This window comes from Patagioenas fasciata, chromosome 1 (genome assembly GCF_037038585.1).
Source record: "Patagioenas fasciata isolate bPatFas1 chromosome 1, bPatFas1.hap1, whole genome shotgun sequence".
Lineage (NCBI taxonomy): Eukaryota > Metazoa > Chordata > Aves > Columbiformes > Columbidae > Patagioenas > Patagioenas fasciata.
The window spans coordinates 68,750,356-68,771,220 of NC_092520.1; the positions used below are offsets into that span (position 1 = coordinate 68,750,356).

General features: G+C 40.9%; 1 protein-coding gene and 1 long non-coding RNA gene across 3 annotated transcripts in view; one reads left to right on the forward strand and one right to left on the reverse strand.

Moving 5' to 3' along the window:
- The window catches only part of TBC1D8 (TBC1 domain family member 8), a 49,667-nt gene that overhangs the window by 15,887 nt on the left and 12,915 nt on the right, over nucleotides 1-20,865 (forward strand). For both annotated transcript variants that reach the window (XM_065829500.2, XM_065829501.2), the window contains exons 3-11: nucleotides 2,186-2,304; nucleotides 4,555-4,783; nucleotides 8,480-8,720; nucleotides 15,911-16,118; nucleotides 17,290-17,484; nucleotides 17,956-18,138; nucleotides 18,548-18,698; nucleotides 19,660-19,874; nucleotides 20,705-20,822. In XM_065829500.2, coding sequence (XP_065685572.2) covers nucleotides 2,186-2,304; nucleotides 4,555-4,783; nucleotides 8,480-8,720; nucleotides 15,911-16,118; nucleotides 17,290-17,484; nucleotides 17,956-18,138; nucleotides 18,548-18,698; nucleotides 19,660-19,874; nucleotides 20,705-20,822 — 1,659 coding nt within the window. The remainder of the gene's footprint in view (nucleotides 1-2,185; nucleotides 2,305-4,554; nucleotides 4,784-8,479; nucleotides 8,721-15,910; nucleotides 16,119-17,289; nucleotides 17,485-17,955; nucleotides 18,139-18,547; nucleotides 18,699-19,659; nucleotides 19,875-20,704; nucleotides 20,823-20,865) is intronic.
- On the reverse strand, nucleotides 1,364-15,948 carry LOC139827870 (uncharacterized). The gene is made up of 3 exons (XR_011738971.1): nucleotides 14,289-15,948; nucleotides 4,435-5,447; nucleotides 1,364-3,741 (listed from the first exon to the last, which is right to left on the reverse strand). It is a non-coding gene; the product is annotated as an uncharacterized lncRNA (long non-coding RNA).

Below are 20,865 nucleotides of genomic sequence, written 5' to 3' on the forward strand. Positions count from 1 at the left end.
CCTCTGTTCAAGGAGCTGTAGGCTTAAATGATGATATCTGTTTAAGGGTGAAATCTGTGTTACGCACTTTTGCAGATCTCCAAGGGCTGCTAGGAGGTCTGTTCCCTGCCCAGCATGGCTGTTCTGGCAGAGATGTTTCAATCCAGATGGTTAATCGTGTTATACCAGTACAGGAAAAAACAAAGCCTAACCTCAGCCCTAGTGTAGACCCACTTACTACTTTCCTTTCAGAAGGCTTCTGGGCAAAACCCAAGTCCCAGTTAAGTGAAGTAGCATTTGGGAGAGGGGGAGAGCAAGGGGATTTAAAGGAGAGATTATGAGGAGTGGGGCTGTGGTTAGACTAAATATCCATTTGGCACAGGTACACGAAGGTGGGTAAAAGGTGGAATAAAGTGCTGTGCAGAGCATCGGCACAGGAGGAAGAATAAGGAAGAGATTGGCAATGCCTGGGTCGAATCACAGGATGACGATAAGCCGTGAAACAGAAATTAGAAATAAAGAAATGACCCGAGCAGCTGCGAAGCTGGCCTGACTAAATGAAAGGAGCAAAGAGGTCTTTTGATATTTGAGCAGAATCCTTGGAGATACCTAAAGGCCATCAGGAAGGAGTGCAGTAGCCCCTATGGGAGATGGCCACTGCCAGAGCCTGGGCTCAGAGCAGCCTGAGCAGTGTGGGTGCTGCTGTGGAAGGTGTCTTGCTCACGGCTTATTTCACTTCTTTCACCAGCTCTCCCATACAGTTGGTATCTTTTAGGCTGCCCAGAAATAACAATTCAACTCAATATTTGCTTTGCACAACCATTTTAATATAAAATCACTATTTCTGGTGTTCTTAACTATTGATATATTATAATTATATGTTAATAATTTGTTTTCTTTACCTAAAGGGTATGTGTCTCTTCTTCCTTTTTAAAAACAATTATTTAACCTTGATTAATTATATTTATGAAATTCCATCACAAGACCTTCCTGTCAAGGAAGTTAAAGCTTGGAAAGTTTCCCTGCCATTTGGCATTCTGCGTGGAAAACAGAGCAGAGGAAGGTGGAAAATCCTTAGCTAAATTTATAATTTTTTTTGTTGTGAGGGAACATGATGCTTCTCTTACATACGCACAAATCAAATTTTGAGATAATGAGTCTTCTATTTGAAATTCATGTTATAATTATATTCATCTGTGATTCCTATGTCTCTGACATCCAAGTACTTCTCTCCTTTCTTCCACTAGCAAAACATTAGAAAAAGCAACTTCTGCCGCCTTTACTTTTTTACCTATAACATTTAATCACTGATCAGAAAGAGCTTTAGGGGCCAGATTTCCTGCTAAGTGCCCTGTATGTTGCTCGCCTTGCTCTGATTTTTCTGTCATTGTGCAATAAAGTGACATTTCAGTTTAAAGCAGAAACAGCCAAAGCAAATAGGTTGTGACTGAAGTATTATTTCTGGAGTTAGTGTGAACACGTTATATTTAAAACAACAACAGCAAAACCCTTAAATAAGTCCTTAAGAAAACCCTAAAGATTTGGAAGTCTTTATTTGACCAAGATTTTCTGTTCACTCTATTTCTTCCCCGAACTGCAGAAAAGTGCTCTTGTAGACATTTTAGGCGTTGCTCAAGCGAAGTACTTTATTTTTAGGTACTTGAATTATTACAGAGAACTGGTCAAACATGATGCCAGTTATGAACATGTAAATTCCTCTTAAAGTGTGTGCATGTTTGTGGGGGGTGTGTGCATGTGTGTGGGGGGTGTGTGCATATGCATGTACATACTGAAGGACGGAGAAAGGAGGATCAGGGCTTTTGAGAACAGGATGTAAATAAAAGGTTTTCAGTGGCCGCTTAAGGAACAGCATGTCAGAATAAGCTACAGTGTAGCAGCTCAGAATGAAGTTTTGCTGGTTTTTCTGCTTTGACTTCTAATGCAGCATTTGCTGGCTGAGAGTGTTTGAGAAGATAAAACTAAAAGCACTAAAACTAAATCTCTAAAACAATGAGGCTTATGTTTTTCTCTAACTATACTGTTATGAATTAGACCTTTTTGACCTCTTTGCTATTAAGAATTTTGAGGTTGAGAGTTCAGTTTCTCATAATGAATTTATGAAACACTGCATTTTTAAACTTTTTTTCTTCCTTTCAATTTTGTTTCATAGGATGAGTTTCAATACACTGCTTTTTTACTTTTCTAGGTGCCACTGTAGAGGAGATAAACCAGCACTGGGAATGGCTGGAACAAAACTTGCTCCATACTTTGTCTGTGTTTGACAATAAAGAAGATATTGTTAGTTTTGTCAAAGGGAAAGTGAAGGTAAGTAAAATGTCTTACTTTCACCCTTGCAATTACATGTGGTTTATTAGAAACAATGCCAGAAAGCTGTTGTAATTCGTATTTGGTTTTGTTGACCTAAACATTATTTTTTGGTGAAGTGTGCTGACGTATCTATGGTGTTCATTGTGGCTTCAGCTCGTCACAAAATCTGCTCGCTTCTCATGTTCGTGTATGATTTCTACACTTCTGTGTATCAGTGGGGTCACCGATCTATTTTCACACTGACTTGTAAGAAGCTGGGAAGTATTTATGCAATTGCATTTTTGTACATGGACTACACAGGTAGAGGCTTCTTGTAGAGCAAGGATTCTTAAATCTTCTTTTGGTTGTGTATTGCCATTGGTGTAGTGGTGCCGGCTGTGGCTTCGTGGTGAGCAGCAGCACCTCCCTGTTCAGTAGATACCTCACAAATAGTCTTACCCATGCCATGACTTGTAAGCCAGATTCACCCTGACCTGATGGAGGGTGAAAATACCTGTTCCATGGGTATAGGTGGTTAGAGGTAGAGGATGATGTATCAGTCTTCTGTGTGGCACTTGCATCTGATGTGGCCACCATCTGTGCATCTCCACTGGCATTTCCTTGGAAGCATCTCAAAATCAAAGTATCAGATGCAATCATTAGCCCCCCATCCCTTTCCAGCTTCGCTGTTCTTCTCTTCGCTGTGACATGCAGCTGAGCTTTCTTTAGCATCTGCTTTCAGTTCCTTCACCTCCCAAAACATGATGTTAAATACCTTCCCTTCCTGTATTTCAGCTTTTCCTCCTTACTATGTTTCTCCTTCTGTCTTCCATGTTTTTCCTAGCTTTAACCCATCAGTTACTCGTACATACTCCTGTACCTCTTGATGGGGCTCAGAGGTGTCATCAGGTGACAGCCACAGTGCCTGAATCTGCAGGCAACACATCCGTGCAGGCGGCAACACAGTCCCTGCAGCACAGGGACAGGGGATGGGCCCTTGTGCAACGTCACCTGTGTCATGAGGATCCAGCACGGAAACTACTGGTGGCTTTACAGGACGTGGGGGTCTTGGCCGGGCACGGCAATGAAGCTTCTGGCTGGCTGTGGGGGTTGCAGAAACGAGCATCCTTTTGGAAGGCAGAAGAATTTTGAAAGTTAGGGAACTCGGTGACTGAAGAAGACCAGATTTAAAATAATAACGGCATCTGTGGTAAAACTTGAAAAGCTTGGCGTCCTTATAGTAAAATACACGCTCCAAGAGGAGCTTGGTGGTGGCTGGCGGGGGAGCAAGTCTGCTGGTGACGGCTTTACCTCAGGTCCTGCTGCACGCTTTTCCTTGCTGAGAGTTTTAGTGAGGTGCTCTTCCCCCTGTGTTCCCCTCTTTGGTCTGGAAAATTTGTGGGAACATAATGTTTTTGCTGAATTCCAACACTGCTGCTCTGATCTCTGTGGGCCCTGAAGTTGGGGAAGAAGGGAACAGAGAGGCAAAAGATCACCTTGTTAATCTTAGTTTTTATCCTACTTTCTCAAAAAAACAACTTTGTTTAAGTGTACTGAAATGCTCTAATAAACTTAATCTCTCTTGATAACGCTGTGGCAGCCTGTTACCTAGCATAGCACATATTTAAAATTCTTCAGGCTTTATTAGTTAATGTTAAGTCCATGTTTTGGACCCTCGCCTCTACTGTAGATTTGTGTCATATTAGGACTGCTTGGTAACTGCAAATTATACCAGGTACTGTAACATACAGATTGTTTGTCTGAATGGTACAATATGTACTTACCTCTTTTGTCATAACACCGCTATTAAAATTCTCAACACTTAATTATATTTACATAGATGTTCTTGAAACCATGTTTTTAGTGGTTCGAAGCATGTTACAAGTTAATGAGGTGTCTTACTGCGTCGCCTCTGCATAGGAAAATAGTACTGGTCAGCATACACAATTGTTACTCTAACTTTGCTCTGCATGCCCCAAATAACAGCAATCGTAGGCAGTAGTGAAACTGTAAGTATATGGTTTTACCTGACTCATTGAAAAAACAATTTTAAAAAAGCTCCCAGAAGTTTTGGTTTGAAAGCATTCAAAATGTGTGAGAGATGTGAACACCACCGAAATTTCTCCATTTGTGAAAATTGCAAATTACCTTGGATTTCTTTGTGAGAAAAGGTTGTGTTATTAAAATTTGGATGGGTAGCTTGTAGCAACTTGCTTGAGTGCGAATGCCATAGCTTTATCCTGATGTATTATTTCGTTACGGACTCAGGCGCTGATTGCAGAGGAAACAAGCAGCAAGCTCGCCGAGCAGGAGGAAGAGCCCGAGAAGTTTCGAGAAGCCCTGGTGAAGTTTGAATCCAGATTTAATTTTCCTGAAGCCGAGAAGCTGATCACCTATTATTCCTGTTGCTGTTGGAAAGGAAAAGTTCCTCGGCAAGGCTGGCTTTATTTGAGCATCAATCATCTCTGTTTTTATTCCTTCTTCCTGGGCAAAGAATGTAAGTGTAAATGTGTAAGAAATCTAATGCCAGGAAGAGATATAAATACAACTGGCTTTAAAAGCATGAATAGCTGGAGTTTTTATGAAAAGCCTAATTCGCCTCTGCAGTTTAGTTTCTGAGTTTTTTTGTTGCTCAGGTGAAACATGCTGTTTAATTTAGTATTAGTTTCATCCTTTATATTTTAGTATTAATTCGCTAATAAAAATGAGGGTATAAGAGTGTGTAGACACAGCTGCTATCTGGTTCTTATTTGTGCTGTGGTGAAGTAGCCTTAAAATGTAACACACCTCCTGCAGATTCTGAAATTGAGGCTTTTAGTGCCAAAAAACAGGTCCCTCCCCACAGACAGGGTGCAGGGTGATGGCTGCTGGGCAGCAGGGTAAGGGCTGGTGGGGCCGGGGGTGCCAGGGCCCAGCTGCCTGCCTGAAAATAGCCCAGGAAACATAACAGGGGCCGTGCTCTGGTGAACCAGGTGAAAATTCATAGGTTTAAAGGGGAAACAACAGCAATTTAGGAATTTCTTTGTGTTTCTGAATAGCGGTGCAGGGAGGTCACAAGAAGTGTGTCCTGGGGTTTATGCACCTTCAGATGGTTCAGTGAGTTGTAAGACTTTGGTCATGGTGTTCCTCTGCAGAGAAAGGGTCGTGTGATGGTGAAAAGCCTGTCAGAATAGATATTAGAAGGTAAAAAATTAGTGTAATAGACATTAGACAGTAAAAATAAATGTAGCCATTTAAACTCTGTAGTGTTTCTCTGTTTAATAACATTGTGCATGAACTGATAACATTTTAAGTCCTGTTTATCCTGCTGGAACTTCAGCAAGCGCAGTAATGTAAACCTATAACGCTATAAATACAGCAAGAATTGTCTGTTGCCAGAATTAGGAAAACTTTACCATTTACTGTCTGGATTTAACATTAAGATGGCTAGTCAAATGAAACTGTGGGTTTAAAAATGAAATATGTTAATGTAAAGATAAGAAAGATAGTAATTGGTAATTTCTTAGACCTAAAACATACAAAGACATGCTTAGAGTAAGAGATCCTTTTTTTTCCCATATATTATTTCAGACCAATTGTTTTGTCATATCTGTAGAAGGTGGCAGAGTTAGATTTAAAATGCTGGTAAGTTTGTTATTCATTATAAAAACAAAAGTTGAGTTTTGCTGAGAAGACTATAATGGAGTCTGTTGATACATACTAGATATCCAAGTTCTTGTTTAATCTTTTTGTTTTCTGTTTGATATCAATTAATACCCTTTGTCAGTCATTTCTTATTGCTATCATCACAAGCTTTCTCTTATTAAATCTGATATCTCCAGTCTGCCAAAGCACACAAAACAAAAAAGTTACTTATTAATGATAGATAAAGGGGGAAGGAGGAGGGAGAGAGAAAAACTCTTTATATTGTTAAAAAAAATTTGTTTATGCAATACAACAGATCATTAAATGATACTGGAAGTACAACATCATGCTGTATTATTTAAGAAGAAATCGCTTCTAATCTCTTTTAATAATAATTCATTATGAAAGTACAAAAGCCCCACAGATGACTACATGTTTGCAACTTCTAATTTTGACCATGTTCATTCAGTGTTATAGTTGGTCGAATTGCCTTTGTGTTCCAATGCATTTGCATGGAAACATGAAATAAAAAGCTGAATTTTCGTCTGGTTAAACAGACTTCCGTAGCTCAGTGGGAAACATAATGTATTGAAATGCGATTCTGATAAGGCAGATCGCTTCTATTTCAAAGCTAGTATTTTGACACATTTGTGTAATACTTGTATTACATTGAATAATCCAGATTTAATATAGTTCTGGTTGTTATTATTTGAGAAGCTGATGCTGATTATATGTAGAACAAGTGATTGTCTTTTTTTTCAGGTAGCAATCACAAATATGGTTAAATCTGGTCTTGAAAATGTTGCTAAGAAATCACATATATTGCATTCTTTGGTACAGCATCGGGGAAAAAACCAAACCAAAACAAACAACAACAAAAAAACCCTCAAAATATGAGTTGCAATAAAAATAGTTCTTAAATGTCTTTTAACTCTATAAAAAAATCCCCCCAAATTGTAGACTGAAATCTCTTTATAAGCAAAGCGTTAAGTGTTCTGCTTCTGGCAAGTCCGTCCCCTTCCCCTTGTTTTATTTGATGTTGAAATGACTTGGAATGCAATGTTGGAACCTGTTTTCAGCTTCTCGTAAAATTAAGCTACGGCTTATGGGAGCATAAACTCCGTGGAACATTTTTTCCCGGACAAGTCCCCTTTTATCTAATCCTTAAAGCATTTGCAGGATTTCAGAGGCTTAGAACGTCGGATTTCTTGAAAGGGCGTGCCAAGGTTTCTTCGCATTTTTAATTAAACTTCTGTTTTTCTAAAACTTTGAAGACTTCGGACCTTTCATCGGTAGTTTGGGTCCCTTACAGTCTGCTGGGCGGTTTCTGCAACCAGCGCTATAGAGCCCATGTGGTTCCAACCTGCATGAACAATAGTGCTATTGCTGTTTAATCTTTCGTCCCTTGGCTGTGCCCGTACAGATGATTTTACAACCATTCGCAGCCGTTTGTGCGTGTTGACGCAGCTGTGCTTTATTTAAGTAAGAAAAAAATGTTATCTGCAAATAATCTTGACAGCTGTGGTTCATGTACTGCAGAGGACTTGCTGAGGGTAGCTCCGTAGGTAATTAGTGATCGCGGATAAGTGTCTTGTATATATGACAATGTTTGTTATTACTGCCTTTTTATAGCTTTATTGGCATCAGGAGACCGGCTAGGGATGTTGTGGGGTGTAGCTTTGATGTTATTGGCACAGAGAATCTTGGGAAGCTTCCAGCAGCTGTTAAATAGAAATTTAATCTATTTTAAAAGTCCTTTCCAGCCTAATTTCTACCCAGAGATTCATACAGGAGAGGCAAGTAACATCCTGCAGTGGTTATCTAAAATAAGCTTATTCGGTTTACCATTTGCATTTATGTGATTCAGCAGTGTTTAAGTACAGGGAAGAGTTTCCTGTATTTTTTTCTTTCCTATAGACACCTCTGACTTACAGCTAATGTTTAGAGCAAGATTTGCCTGTGCGCCTTTTAAGTAAAAAGTAACCAAGATGGGAAGATCCCAATGCCTGTGCAGCTTTCTTTTTTTTTAACTCTCTGTTTATAATAACACTTAAACTTTATAAAAATGTCCATATGCAAAAGCTTCCTTTTGTACGGAAGTTAGCTTTATTTTAAAAGTTGACATACTGTGCATGTAATTTGGTTTCCACCTGCCTATAGTTTTATTTCTGGGAGATTACAAAGCATTTCCCTGTTTTCTTTCTCTTCTCAAATTGAACTATTTACTCTGGTAGTAATGAAGCCGGCTGCAGAAATGGCTTGTAAAGGAGCTGGGAGCACAGCTTATGGCAGGTGTTTTGCAAAGGCAGAACTCCACAATTCAGCAGTTCTTAAGAAAATAAGTAAAATTTTGAGGGGAAGATTCTGAAAAAGGCAGTCTTTTGTGGTAGGGGGGAGAATGAACGTAGAGTAATAAAAGGGTTTCAGCTTTTGCTTAGTCTTTATCTCTAAAAATGGGTCTCTCTCCTCTTCGGTTATTTGTGGTTCATTCCGAATTTGCTTATTTCCCAAATGTGAAAAATGTAAGCAGAGTTTCCAACCTGCTTTTGCTTTTTTTCTCCGATTGCAGTGAAACTTGTCATTCCTTGGGTTGAGGTCCAGAAGCTGGAAAGAACCTCCAACGTCTTCATGACTGACACGGTCCGCGTCACCACCCCCAATAAAGAGCGCGACTTCTCCACGTTCCTCAACATTGCCGAGGCTTTCAGGATCATGGAGCAACTGGCAGATGTGACTCTCCGAAGGCTACTGGATAATGAGATCTTTGAGCTGGATCCAGGCCTACAGGATCCCACTCAGATTACCAAGAGGTAAAAAGCTTAAATTGTTCTCCCTCGTGTGAGCAGAGGTGCGGCAGTGGCTTCGTGCTTTACTTTGTCAGCTGGGTAAGATTTCAAAGGTTTACTTGACTGGGCGCAAAAGAGATTTTGTAATGTATTATGGTGTGTCAAATAGGTACATTTTGACTTGTGTGCAAGATACTTTTTTCCATTTTATATTCTTCCCTTAAACATGACTGTGTTTTTTTGTTTGCTTGGTTTAAAACTACCATTCCCTGTAGAAAAGTAGATTGCAGCAAGGCATATTTTCAGTCTTCTCTGAAAAACAACATTATTTTGTTTGTAATTTTGGCAACGTGTGGGCTTTCCCAGTACCGTCAATTCTGTAGAATTATTGCTTTTGGTCGTATCTGAAATGTGGAGTTTCCCACTAGCGCGGTTGCTATAGCTGACTTAGCAAGTAGTTATAGGACTTAAAAAACCCACAGGCAGTTGCAGCAGATTAATATGCTATTGTCAGCTCTACCCTAAACGTCCCCAAAATGCATCTCTGCATTCCTCTCCCACTACAGAAATGCATTGGGCTCTCAGCGAGAAGGTTGATAACTATTTCTCTGCTGGTAGCACAACACACAGCTTTTGTGTTTTATTTGCTGCTGTGGGAAAGGGGAAGGGAAACTGCCCAGAGGAATTTTAGGTGGGCAGGGTGGAATAGGCCAAACTGGAATTTGGCTGAGACATCAGGGTTAAGGTGCTGGTTTAAAATACTTCTCTTCTGAGTGGGGTGTGTGTGGAGTGCTCATCCCCTTCCCTGCTCTTCGATCCTCTCCCTTGGCCAGAGCTATGAAGGGAATTACCCAGGTGTTGCTTCCTGGCCAAGACATAAGGCACATGTGGTATCATTTCCCAAAAAACAGAGAGGTGTCCAGTAGCCGTTCTGTTGTTTCCAAGGGGCATTTTTGCAGTGATTTGGGGTATACATCTTGGCTAAATGCTTCTGCAAAGCTTCATAATGGCGTTTAAAACAAAAAAATGCACTTTCTCTGCAATTTCATATGTACACACAATAAGGAAAATCACTGACACCAGGATTCCATCAAGGACTTCATTGGAGGTGACCAGCGGTGAGCAGTCACAAACATCTTTGCAGGCTTTTTTGGTTTTTTTTTTTCTATAGCCAGGGTCCCTTTAAACAGAAGAGCTACTGTTCTTTTTACAATATGTGTGCAACTGGATACTTTTAACATTGTAGGCCTTTAGCCCAAGAAATGTAGGATATGTACTTTGACTAATGTAGGATGTGGCTTTGAGATATAGGTTGTATCTAAGCCCCTTCTTTGCTTTACCATTCCACCCTACTCCTGCTTTTGCACTGAAAAGTTAGATGCGCAAAGCAAGGAAAGTAAATCCAGAGGAGATGTAACAAAAAACTGGGGGGAGTTATTTTCAGCGTCTACTGATTTTTTTTTTGTTTTTTTAACTCATCATTGTCACTTCCCAAAAGTCTTTGAACCAGGGGCACTAACTGAATGGAAAACTACAAAGAAACTAAAATTACAGTTGCAAAGAGAAGTGTAAGCTTAGCAATATGCTGTAATAAAGAGGTTCTCAGGGTATCAACCTGTATGTACCTTGGGGCATTTTTGAAAAGTGGTATGTCTGTTAGCAAACAAGCAACAGAAACCATCCCACGCACTCAAACAGTTTTTTTTCCTTGCCTTCCCTCCAACCTAAAAAAAACCAAACCCAACCAAAACAAAGAAAGAGAGGGTGGGCAGTGGAGAAGTAAGGATAAAAATATATTTACTGGATAGTTCCTTGGCAAGATGTTCTCTAACCTTTGCTGATACTGATGTGCTTGAACTTGAGATGGCAGAAAGGAGGACATGGAAGATGCCCAAATCCAATTTCCTTTTCACAAATTAAGTAGTGGTTGGATAAGTTGCTGTTTCTGGTGCCCTTTGTCACACTTCAACAGCCACTTTGATGTAACATGATTAAGCAAGACTGTAGTTTAAATAGTGGATAAACTGGTTTTTAGTGCTAACATGTTTTGGGGGCTGAGTTTTTTTGGTGTGTGAAGTTTTTGTTCCTGCTTTTTTTCCTGAAGCCTTTGTAGTACTACAAGAACAACTGTTTTTCTCTCAACATTTTTTAGTTAATAATTGTCTTTGCTAATTCCTGTGCATGATTTGGAGGCAAATAGTAGCGCGTCAAAATGAAAGCAACAATCCACACATCATTAAAACTGTTCCAGCTGTATCACATTACTTAAGTTGCTGCAGATTCCTTTTGTTTGTTAGGCTTTCTTTTGCAAGAAGCTCATCTCAGTATCTTTATTTAAAAAAAAATGCATTCTTAATGTCATCATGATCTGTGTATTCTCCATTCTGAAAACCAGAAACCTTTGCTGCTGTTGCTGAGGCTTTTAGGGGGTCATTCTGCTGAGCAGTGGAGGGACGGGACTCAGAGAGGCTGCAGGATTAGTCCCTCAGTCTGTGACACAAATTGTGTTATGGCCAGAGTCAAACAAGTTAATGTATAAGTTCCTGTGCTGCTTAATGAGAGGATAAGGCTTGGAACTGTGGATTATGAAGGAACTAATGGCAATTAAGTTAATTGCCGTAAAGAGCAAAAGAAAGCAAATGCCATTTCTTACGGATATTTTCATGTGCCATACAACTGTGCTGGAACATAGGGCAGCTGGTTTTCATTTTTAATAAGAAGGTAGCTAGAATTTCTGGTATAGGTTTCTTGTGCTTCTTGTTTCCATCTCTTTCAGGATGCAAGAACATCCGTTGCATTCCTCAAACGTAATGAGGAAATTGGCCAGAGCAGAACCCACAATTCAAAAGCTTTAGTGCCCGTGTCAGTAAAGTTTCAAACTTATGATATGTTTCTACAAGCTCTAACCACCTCAGTTTATTTTCTTTATTTCTAACTGTGACTTGCCAATGAGGGTGGTTTTGCTTCATACAAAGATAAAGAAGGTTTTTAATGCTGATCTAAGCTGGAAAGAAATGGTTTGAAGTATCTTGAATCATAAATGCTGTTTCAGCCCACATTAATTCCTTCAGAGAGGGAATCCAAGAATGCCTTAAACCTGCAGCTACAAGGAGGATGTGACTAGAAAGAACCTTCTTTTTTTTTCATCTGCTTGGTGAAAGGCAGGGTTTGGGATTATCTCTGTTTATAGTCACTCATGACAGATGATTGCCTAACATGCTTTAAGGGTTTCCAGTAATGGAAATATCAGGATCCATACCGGTACTGCACTGACCTGTCATTGGAAAGTCTTTCTGAAGTCTAATTTGAATCTTATGTGCTGTTTTTTAAGTCTGTTACTTCTTGTCCTGCCCAGTCCTATTGAAGAGATCAGATGTTCTTTCTCTAGAGCAACTGTTTGTGTATTTGGAGACTTGTATGCATCTCCTCTCCTCCACTGCCCTAGTTCAGCCAAGTTTTTCTTACCAGCCCTGATTTTAGGCCTTCTGGCTGCTATTCTCTGGACATCTGTGGTAGACCTGGGGTGGTGAGATACAGGATCACCCGTGATGCTTTGCCGGTGCTGACCAGGGCAGGAACAGTATGACGATCTCTACGGCAGCTCCGACACTGCTGTGCTCCATCTTGGTGCAGCTTCTGCAGCCCAGCGTGGTGCTCCTCTTTCTCCTGTGAGCCTGAAGCTCTTGGCTGATGTTTGGCTCATGATCCCTTGTAGGGTTTAATAATGACAATCTCTGATCCATCATGCAGATGGCTGATGAAGAGGTTGAACAGAAGCTAGTCCAGGACATACCCCCAAGGAGGTCCTCTCAATACAGCCTTCCATTTTACTGAGGAGCCTTTGAGAGCTGCTTTTTGGGGTACCCTTTTTCAGCTACCTTGGTACAACAGTTTTTCCCTTTGATCCAGTTTTATTAGTTCCAAATGAGGCAATATCAAGACTCACATGAAGTTTGGCTAAAAATATCCATTGCATCTCCTCCATCTACAAGTCCAGTGTTCCTGCTACGTAAGGGAACGATGTTCAGTTTACATGTGTCTGGACAAGTCTTTGTTGGCTCTTCTCAAATAACTTCTTCTAGCTTGCTTACGAGAAGCCTTTCTTGCTGTGCAAATTCAACAGTTCTTCCAATAAGCAAGATATATATTGTTGGATGTGTTATTTCCAAAATCTATAACTGTGGACTCTGAAGAGCAAGAAGAGTCTTTTAATCCATCTCTAAAAGCAAGAGGTCAACTAGTCTGTTTAGATGTTAGGCAGCAAGTGACTCAGCAGAGCTAAAATTTTGCCAAGTTCTGTTAGTTTTAAAGCAGAGAAAAATATTTGGTGGCGAGGACACACATTTTAGTGTCCTGATTCTTTTAGGCATTCTGTTAGTTTTGTGTGTTATTTCCTTTAATTTAAAATTCTTGGAAGGTAACGTAGGGGTCACGCACAAGGAGTTATCGCAGTTGAGACTTGCCGTTCACTTTGAAGTGCTGGAGTTGGAGATGGTCCAGGATCCCGAAACATGCAAGTCGGGAACTGCGCTTAGAAAGAATTGCTGAGTTTTCTGAAAAGTAAGGAACAAGGCAATTGCATCTTCTCGCCTTTTGTTCTTCCGATGCGCGTGTAAATACTCAATAAACATTATTTTTACATAACAATACGATTCCTTCTTTTTCTTAGGTAGAGCTCAGTACGCTGCATTTGCTTAAAAACCAAACCACCATGGAAATTGTTAAGTTAGAGGAGAAAATTTCAAACACATTGGGCTGCAGGTAGAAAGTTTGTGTTTCTGTTTGGCAGTGGAGGTTTTGTGAAACTCAAAATGGAAGCTGTGGGTCCTGGCGATGTGGACCAGTCACTGCATCTTTGTTGTATCATGTTTAAAAGATTGTCTGTCTTGTTTTAGGAGCTAATTTTGTTTGTGGTTTTTTTTTTTTTTGAGTTACAGGGTTTGGGTTTTTTTAACGAGCTCTAATATTGTTTGGCTGTATTTATGAAGGGAAGCAATTGCTTTAAGCCCTAGCATTTGCTTCCCTGACAGGAAATATTTTCACGGTGTGCCACTTTCTAATAAAACCTCTTGCTTGAGCCCACAGTGGTAGGTGCTGACAGCATTTCATCCTTGTGCTACCATTTTTCTTTCCGGGATCCCTCCCACCAGCAGTCTGGCCCCTGTTTTGGGACTGGTCCCCAGGGCAGCCCTGGCTGTGGGGAGGTCTGCATGGTGGCCCTGTGTGACCCATGAGTCACAGGAGACAGGCAGTTCCAGGGATGTTGGGGTTGGCAGCCTTTCCCTGGAATGGAGTGAGGGGGCTGGACGCAGTGCTCGGTGAATTTACGTAGTTTTCAGATACGGGAAATGTCATTCTTCAGCTTAAAAACGTGTGGCTTCTTGTCTGAATAGGCCCCACACCTGGAGCCTGCAGGCCAAAGAGATGGCGCAAAATCCTGAAAACCGCAGATTTTTGAGCATTAGAAACAGTCAGCTCTTAAATAACAAATAATCTATGCCTCAACAGAGGTCCCACTGTTCTATATGATGCCTCTTTTCACGTAAAGGTAAAGAAATTCTAACAACTGAGTAGATCCAGGGAGGGTCTTACCTTCTCAGCACAATAGCAGGAGAGCACAGCTCTACCCGGACCCGACTGCAGATGCTATCAGCAGCATTCATCTGTGCTGTGCAGAAATGGAAAATATTTTAGTGCTGAGTTAACTAGGAAGGCATATCCTGATCCAGCTTTGTCACAATAGCAGATCTCTGCGGGCACTTATCAGAGTTGCTCTCGCTGTGGAATTTTAACTCGGGAGCAACCTTTTTGCCTTCCTTCACAAAGAGGCTTTCTCTTTGTTCTTTGTGAAAAAAACAAAACAAAACCAAAAACGAACAAAACAGGAGACAATTTGTCTGTTTTCCTTGGATAATCTTATTAAGGAAGATAATGCTTGAGAAGGAAACAGCAGCCCAACGCTGGTCGAGTGCGTTCTGTCTTTTCTGTTGGTTGCAGATACAGATCCTCCCTTCTCAGGTCTCGGTTTGTTCTCGATTGTCTTCCTCCCTGTTTCATGTGGCTTTAATTTTCTCTACAAATGAAACTGAAATAACCTCCCTCCCCCCAATTGATTTACTTACTGAAGCAGCAGCTTCATCTGTCTCAACTTATTTATGAACAGCAGGGCTGGGGGAGGGTGTCTGCGGAAGAGGAGGGTGAAGGAAGGAGTGAAGAGGGGGACTTAGAGCACCAAGGTACCACTCCCTGTTATGCTTCGGCCCACGCATTAAATTCTTTCAATGGAACAAAGTCAAGCTATTTTTTTTTTCCCTAAGGTGAATCATGTTTGGAAAAATTTACTTATAGTAAAGAAAATGATGGATTTAAGCCCTAATGGTTCTGGAACTGCTGGTGATGAGCTAATAGCCATGGCCTGTTTATAATGTAATTGCATAGCTCTTGAAATTGCTACAGACTTCTTCATTAAAGAGGAGGAGAAAAGAAAAAAAAAATCCCCAAAGCCAAGTATAAAAAAAATCCCCAAACTGAATGTATCTGGTGCTGTTATTCCCAACCGAGTCTGTAGGTGACCTGAGACTGTTCTGCATTTTGCCACTGTTCTGAGGGCTCTCTCAAAGGCTGATACCTCTGCAAGTCAAAGGACGTGATGATGTAAATGCCACCGTCATTAACTCTTCTATTACTGACCACTTCAGACGTGCTCACTGAATAAATGTGTTACTTTTGGTTGCAGGTGCAAATCCCTGAGGTGATGTTGGTAATGCTACTGGGAAGGGAATCAAGGAACATAAAGCTGATCTCCCATTGCTTGGTGTATGTTCATCAGATGAAAGATTTAGTTATCTCCTGGGCATTGAAAACTGTAACTCTTTCAGGCTGGAAAGTGGTACAGCAGCCACAGAAAACACGTGGCTAAATAATAATTAAAAAAAACCCACAACAAACCAGTTGATTTAAATTAATATCCTTTCCTTTCCTAGTTCCTGCAGTAGTTGCTTTTGACCTTATTAAACAAGCAAGTGTTGCTAGTGATTCTTTATTGTATTTCAAAGCCAGTCTTTAATCCATGTGTTCACATAGGCAGCAAAGATTGCTGTGCACGGTGCTTTTACTCTGTATTCCTCACTCTTGGTGAGACTAACAAGAAAATGAACCTTTCACTGGATGTCCTTTTGGGATCTTGTGGTTTGATCTCACTGCTTTCTCTTAAGGGATCTTGAAGCCAGAGCGCAGAATGAATTCTTTCGGGCCTTCTTCAGATTGCCCAGGAAGGAGAAGCTGCATGAAGTTGTAGACTGTTCTCTCTGGACACCGTTTAGTCGCTGTCACACGGCGGGAAGGATGTATACTTCAGACAGCTATATCTGTTTTGCCAGCAAAGAGAACGGCTGCTGCAATGTTATCATCCCACTTAGAGAGGTAGAGTTGTTTGTTTCATTTCAGGTCTCTTATCTGCCTTTCTGTGCCGTAAGCATCCACTGTTGACTTAATCTGCAAACTATCGTTTGATGAAAACGAGTAGGATGCTTGTGTATGTCGTGCCTACAGAATTGTTGTGGAGCTCATTCTGGGACTCATTAGGGCATAAGCTCCTAAAAATACGTATGGGTAACTCAGCTTGATCCTCAGAGTGAAGTATGGACAGGTAATTCAGCGGGACACAGCACTACGAAGGTAGAGTCTGCTCGGTCCAAGACTCGGTCAGTGTCCCCCTCCCAGCTGCACAAACGCAGACGTCCAGCTTGATGTTGATGGAGACTTCAGCTTGGACCCTTCTAGCACTATAAAAGCATCCTTGGCTGGGGTCAACACTTAGAAGTGTTGAAGCTCTCCCTCCACAGATGAACTCTAGCAAACCTGTGGAGACTTTGCAAACTTGTTGGGCAGAGAGAAAAATGGGACATTCTGGAGGCAGTGACAAGCTGCCATATTTCCATGAAATCAGAGACTTATTTAAATGGAATGCAGGATGCATGGGAAGGTGGTGGGAGTAGATGAGGAGAAGGAAGCTGTCAGCAAACACCTGCCTGATCTGCCGTGGATACAAGGCTATTATGATGTTTTAATTATACCTTTCCTTTTATCCTTGACTAAGAGTAACATTGAACTATCCTAACTGTAGAAACTTATCTTCCACTGTTACAGAAACAGAAAACAATAAGGGAACAGTGTTGTATACTAAATCAGAAACAAAAACACAACTGTTTTCCCCTGTCCTCAGCAGTGTGAAAGTAAATTTCCTCCTCCACTCCCCAGAATTTCATCAAATTGATCCTTTTCTAAATCTTGTTTTTATCATCGATCTCTTACCTTTCCTCTCAGTCTGCTCACCTGAAGTGGGTGGCAAAGTCATTAAAAAAAAAAAAAAGGCAGCTGAGATACTTTTTGGTGCCTGGTTTGAGCTTCTAAAGACACCATAAACTTTGGGCAACGGGGTGTGTCTGATCAAGGAAAGTCGATATGAATAACCATGTTTAAAGGGTGTGTGTAAATGAATGTCATGTTTGTACATTTTGGTACATGTAGAATATTTGAAGATGTTTCTGTGGATGTGGTGCATAATATGTTTTCTGTAATGTTTCTGGAAAAGGTAATCAGTATAGAGAAGATGGAGGACACAAGCCTTCTCCCCAATCCCATCATCGTTAGCATAAGGAGCAAGACGGCCTTTCAGTTCATTGAGCTGAAGGACCGAGATACTTTGGTGGAGAACCTGCTCCAGAGGCTAAAACAAGTAAACTCCAGCAACCCAGTGCACTGTAACAACTTGCAAAATAAGAATCAGGTACCAAACTTAAGGGTTTTTTTAAAATTTTGAATTCACTGTGTCAATATATTGGTCCATTGGCTGCAGACTCCCCTTCCTTGGAGCTACTCAACTAGACACAGCCCACAGCAACCTGGTCTGAGGGGCCCTGCTTTGAGCAGGGGATTGAAAAAGATGGTCCCCTTCAACCTAAATTGTTCTCTAATTTTGTTTATCAAATCCTAACCAAAGTAGAAGATTGTTTGGTAGCTTGTCATCAGGGACACTAAGAATTTACTAACAACTTATGTTGTAAAGTAACAACCCTTTATCTGACATACCAGCCAGTGATAATTTGAATAAAGTCTTGTGTAAAGCCTTTCCCCCTCAAAAGTGTGAAACATTTTGATGGAAAAGACAAAAGCTAACCCAGCTCTGTGTCTTTAAGACAGTTGAGGATGTAGTTCTTGGCCTCTTCTCAGTCATTACCACTTGGATTCTGCATTACAGAACACTCCTGCCTTTGGACCCACAAGTGTGCTGAGGGACTGTGAGCCTGCGTGTCTGGGAACAGAGGCTTCACAAAGCAAGGAGAGAAGTGAATGTGGAAAGGAAAACAGTTATTTGCTCAATGCAGAAGGACTAAGATCGGATTTCCATCAGTCAGGAACAGTGGGCCTTGATTTTGGAAAGGTATGTCAAATTTGGGAAAAGTTGTAAGAAGGTTCTTTCCTCTTAAAAAAAACGGGGGTGGCATTCAAACAGATACTCATTTTTAGTAAAATGAACTCTGTATTGGCTACAGGAGTTATATATGGGGTAGTGTCATTTCTCTTGGCTTGGATTTTTTTTTTTGTCCCTTCTCCCCCATTTCTTTCTCATCAGTGTTTGTAATTTTTCTCCCTGTCTGATCAGTTCTGCTCTTCCCTGTGTGGTTAATTGTATGTGCAAAATGAGGAAATCCGTAGTCCTTAGAGCAGACTTTCCATATCCATTGGTAATGGACATACCTTGCAGAATTTCTGATATGTAAAATGTTTCTCTTTACCAATTCTCAGATGTACATGATTCGTTCTTTTAAAAGATATCTTCTTGTTCCCAGTCTAGAGAGCAAATCAAAGAGAGTCTGTGGGATGACCATTTTGTAGAGTATGGCAGAACCGTGTGCATGTTTCGCACAGAGAAGATCAGGAAACTTGTTGCTATGGGAATCCCTGAATCCTTAAGAGGCAAACTCTGGCTGCTCTTCTCAGGTGGGCACACTTAGAAATGTTGGCTGTAGGCATCATCTGATTGTGAATATGGCAAAACAGTTAGGCAAGAGGACAATTAAATATCATTTATGTGGAGCTTATGATAGTTCTTATAGAAGAGAGATGATCAGCTACTGAACTAGTAAGTGCAAGAAAGTACCTAGGTAGATCTGTAAAAATTTTATCTCTGGCTAATATGACAATGACATGCAGAAGAATCGAAATAACATCTGCTTCATCTGTGTAATTTTAAATTAATGTCATGTTTTCATAAAATAATGTTTGTCTTCAAGCAGCAATTAGATTTAACCCTAGACAAATCAAATTATTGCAAAATAATGACATCTTCAAGTCAGCAGTCCTGCTCCTACTTCTTGTTGAATGTTGGCAGGGGTAATAGAAACTGGAGATGGAAAAAACAACTCATTTCATCCACAGATCTGGCAGAGCCAGAATTTGCCTACAATATGATCTCAAGTTTAGTCCTTAATCCAGTATATGACATGTTCAAACATTTGTAAAACTGTTCCTTCACGTGGAGTTTACCCTCCTTGGAGGGCATGAGCAATGCTGAGTACATTTCTTCCAGTACTACTTTCTGCTGGGGAAGTTTTCTGCTCAATGTCAGTATTAAGGAGTTTTGAATGGTGCTGCATCATATACGCTTTGCTGATACTTGTTTTCGAGACACTTACTCTACCAGGACTTTATTTTTTCTAGGTCTGTAGATTTCACCAAATTCAGAGACCGTGGGGAAAACCATCTTGCTTACATCCTTTCGAGCAGTACTACCCACAACATTTAAGTTCAGCATCATCCTAATCCATTGAGCAACCTGGTCTAGTTGAAGATGTCCCTGCTCATTGCCAGGGGTTGGACTAGATAACCTTTGAAGGTCCCTTCCAACCCAAACCATTCCATGATTCTATGATTCATCTTTCTCTCTTTCTGCTGCCTTTAGATGCTGTGACGGATCTCACCTCGCATCCCGGTTACTACGTGCACTTGGTGGAGGCGTCAATGGGCAAGTCCTGTATGGTGACGGAGGAGATTGAGCGTGACCTCCACCGCTCGCTGCCCGAACACCCTGCTTTCCAGAGCGAGACGGGGATCGCCGCCCTGAGAAGGGTGCTTACGGCGTATGCCCACAGGAACCCCAAAATAGGATACTGCCAGGTGAGAAACTCCCAGCGGGGTAACGGTCGCTGCTTTTTTCCCCTCTTTTGGCTCTCTCAGTTTTATCGTTCTCTTGGGAGTGGTTTTAATGGTCGTTTCGATAAATAATGTATTTTTATTTAAGAAAAATACATAATTTTAGATACTAAATGTAACTTACTCTGGAAAAAAAGTGCATAGGCTGGTACTCTGGCTTAACAAAAGTCTTCCCTCAGCATGTTGCAAATTGCATTTAAAGAGGGGAAAAACTGTTTCTGATGCTCTGTTTGTGTGAAAGTACATTTCTCACCCAATACTTGGAGATGGTGTGAAGTAAACTGGCCTGCACAGATGAGGTTCATGTAGAGCACTGAGACAGAGGTTTAATGAACGAGAGTTCTCCTTTCTGCCAAAACTGATGACAAATTGTGAAGTACTTTACCCAGCTGGCCAGCTAAACTTTACCTTCTGTGCAGCTCCCTGAATTCTGATTAACGTGAGACTGGTTCCAGATCCCTTGTCTTCTTTTGAAATACAAATACAGGGAGAGGGGGAACGCAGCCCCAAAACATCTTGCATTATCAGTTACCTACTTTGTACCTGGGCAGATCCAGTACTGTGCTTTTCTCTGTTGTTTCCTATTGCTCTTAGGAAAAGCAGTATACGTAAGCTTGAAAAACTTGTTATGCCTTTGGGTTGCAATTATGTATTCAGCGTCTGTTATTCTTGCTATTTTTTTTAGTTGTTTACATCATGTTAAGCTACTTTCTTTAAAAATAGACATAATTTAGCTTTTGTCAGTAGGATTTGCTGTCACTAAAAAATGCCATTTTCTTCTTTGCCCTTGTAAGTCTATGAATATTTTGACCTCGGTGTTGCTCTTGTATGCCAAAGAGGAAGAAGCCTTTTGGCTGCTGGTCGCCGTGTGTGAGCGAATGCTGCCGGATTATTTCAACCACCGAGTGATAGGTGAGCTTGTGCTCCTCTTCTTGCTAACTGGGAAGGGGCAGCC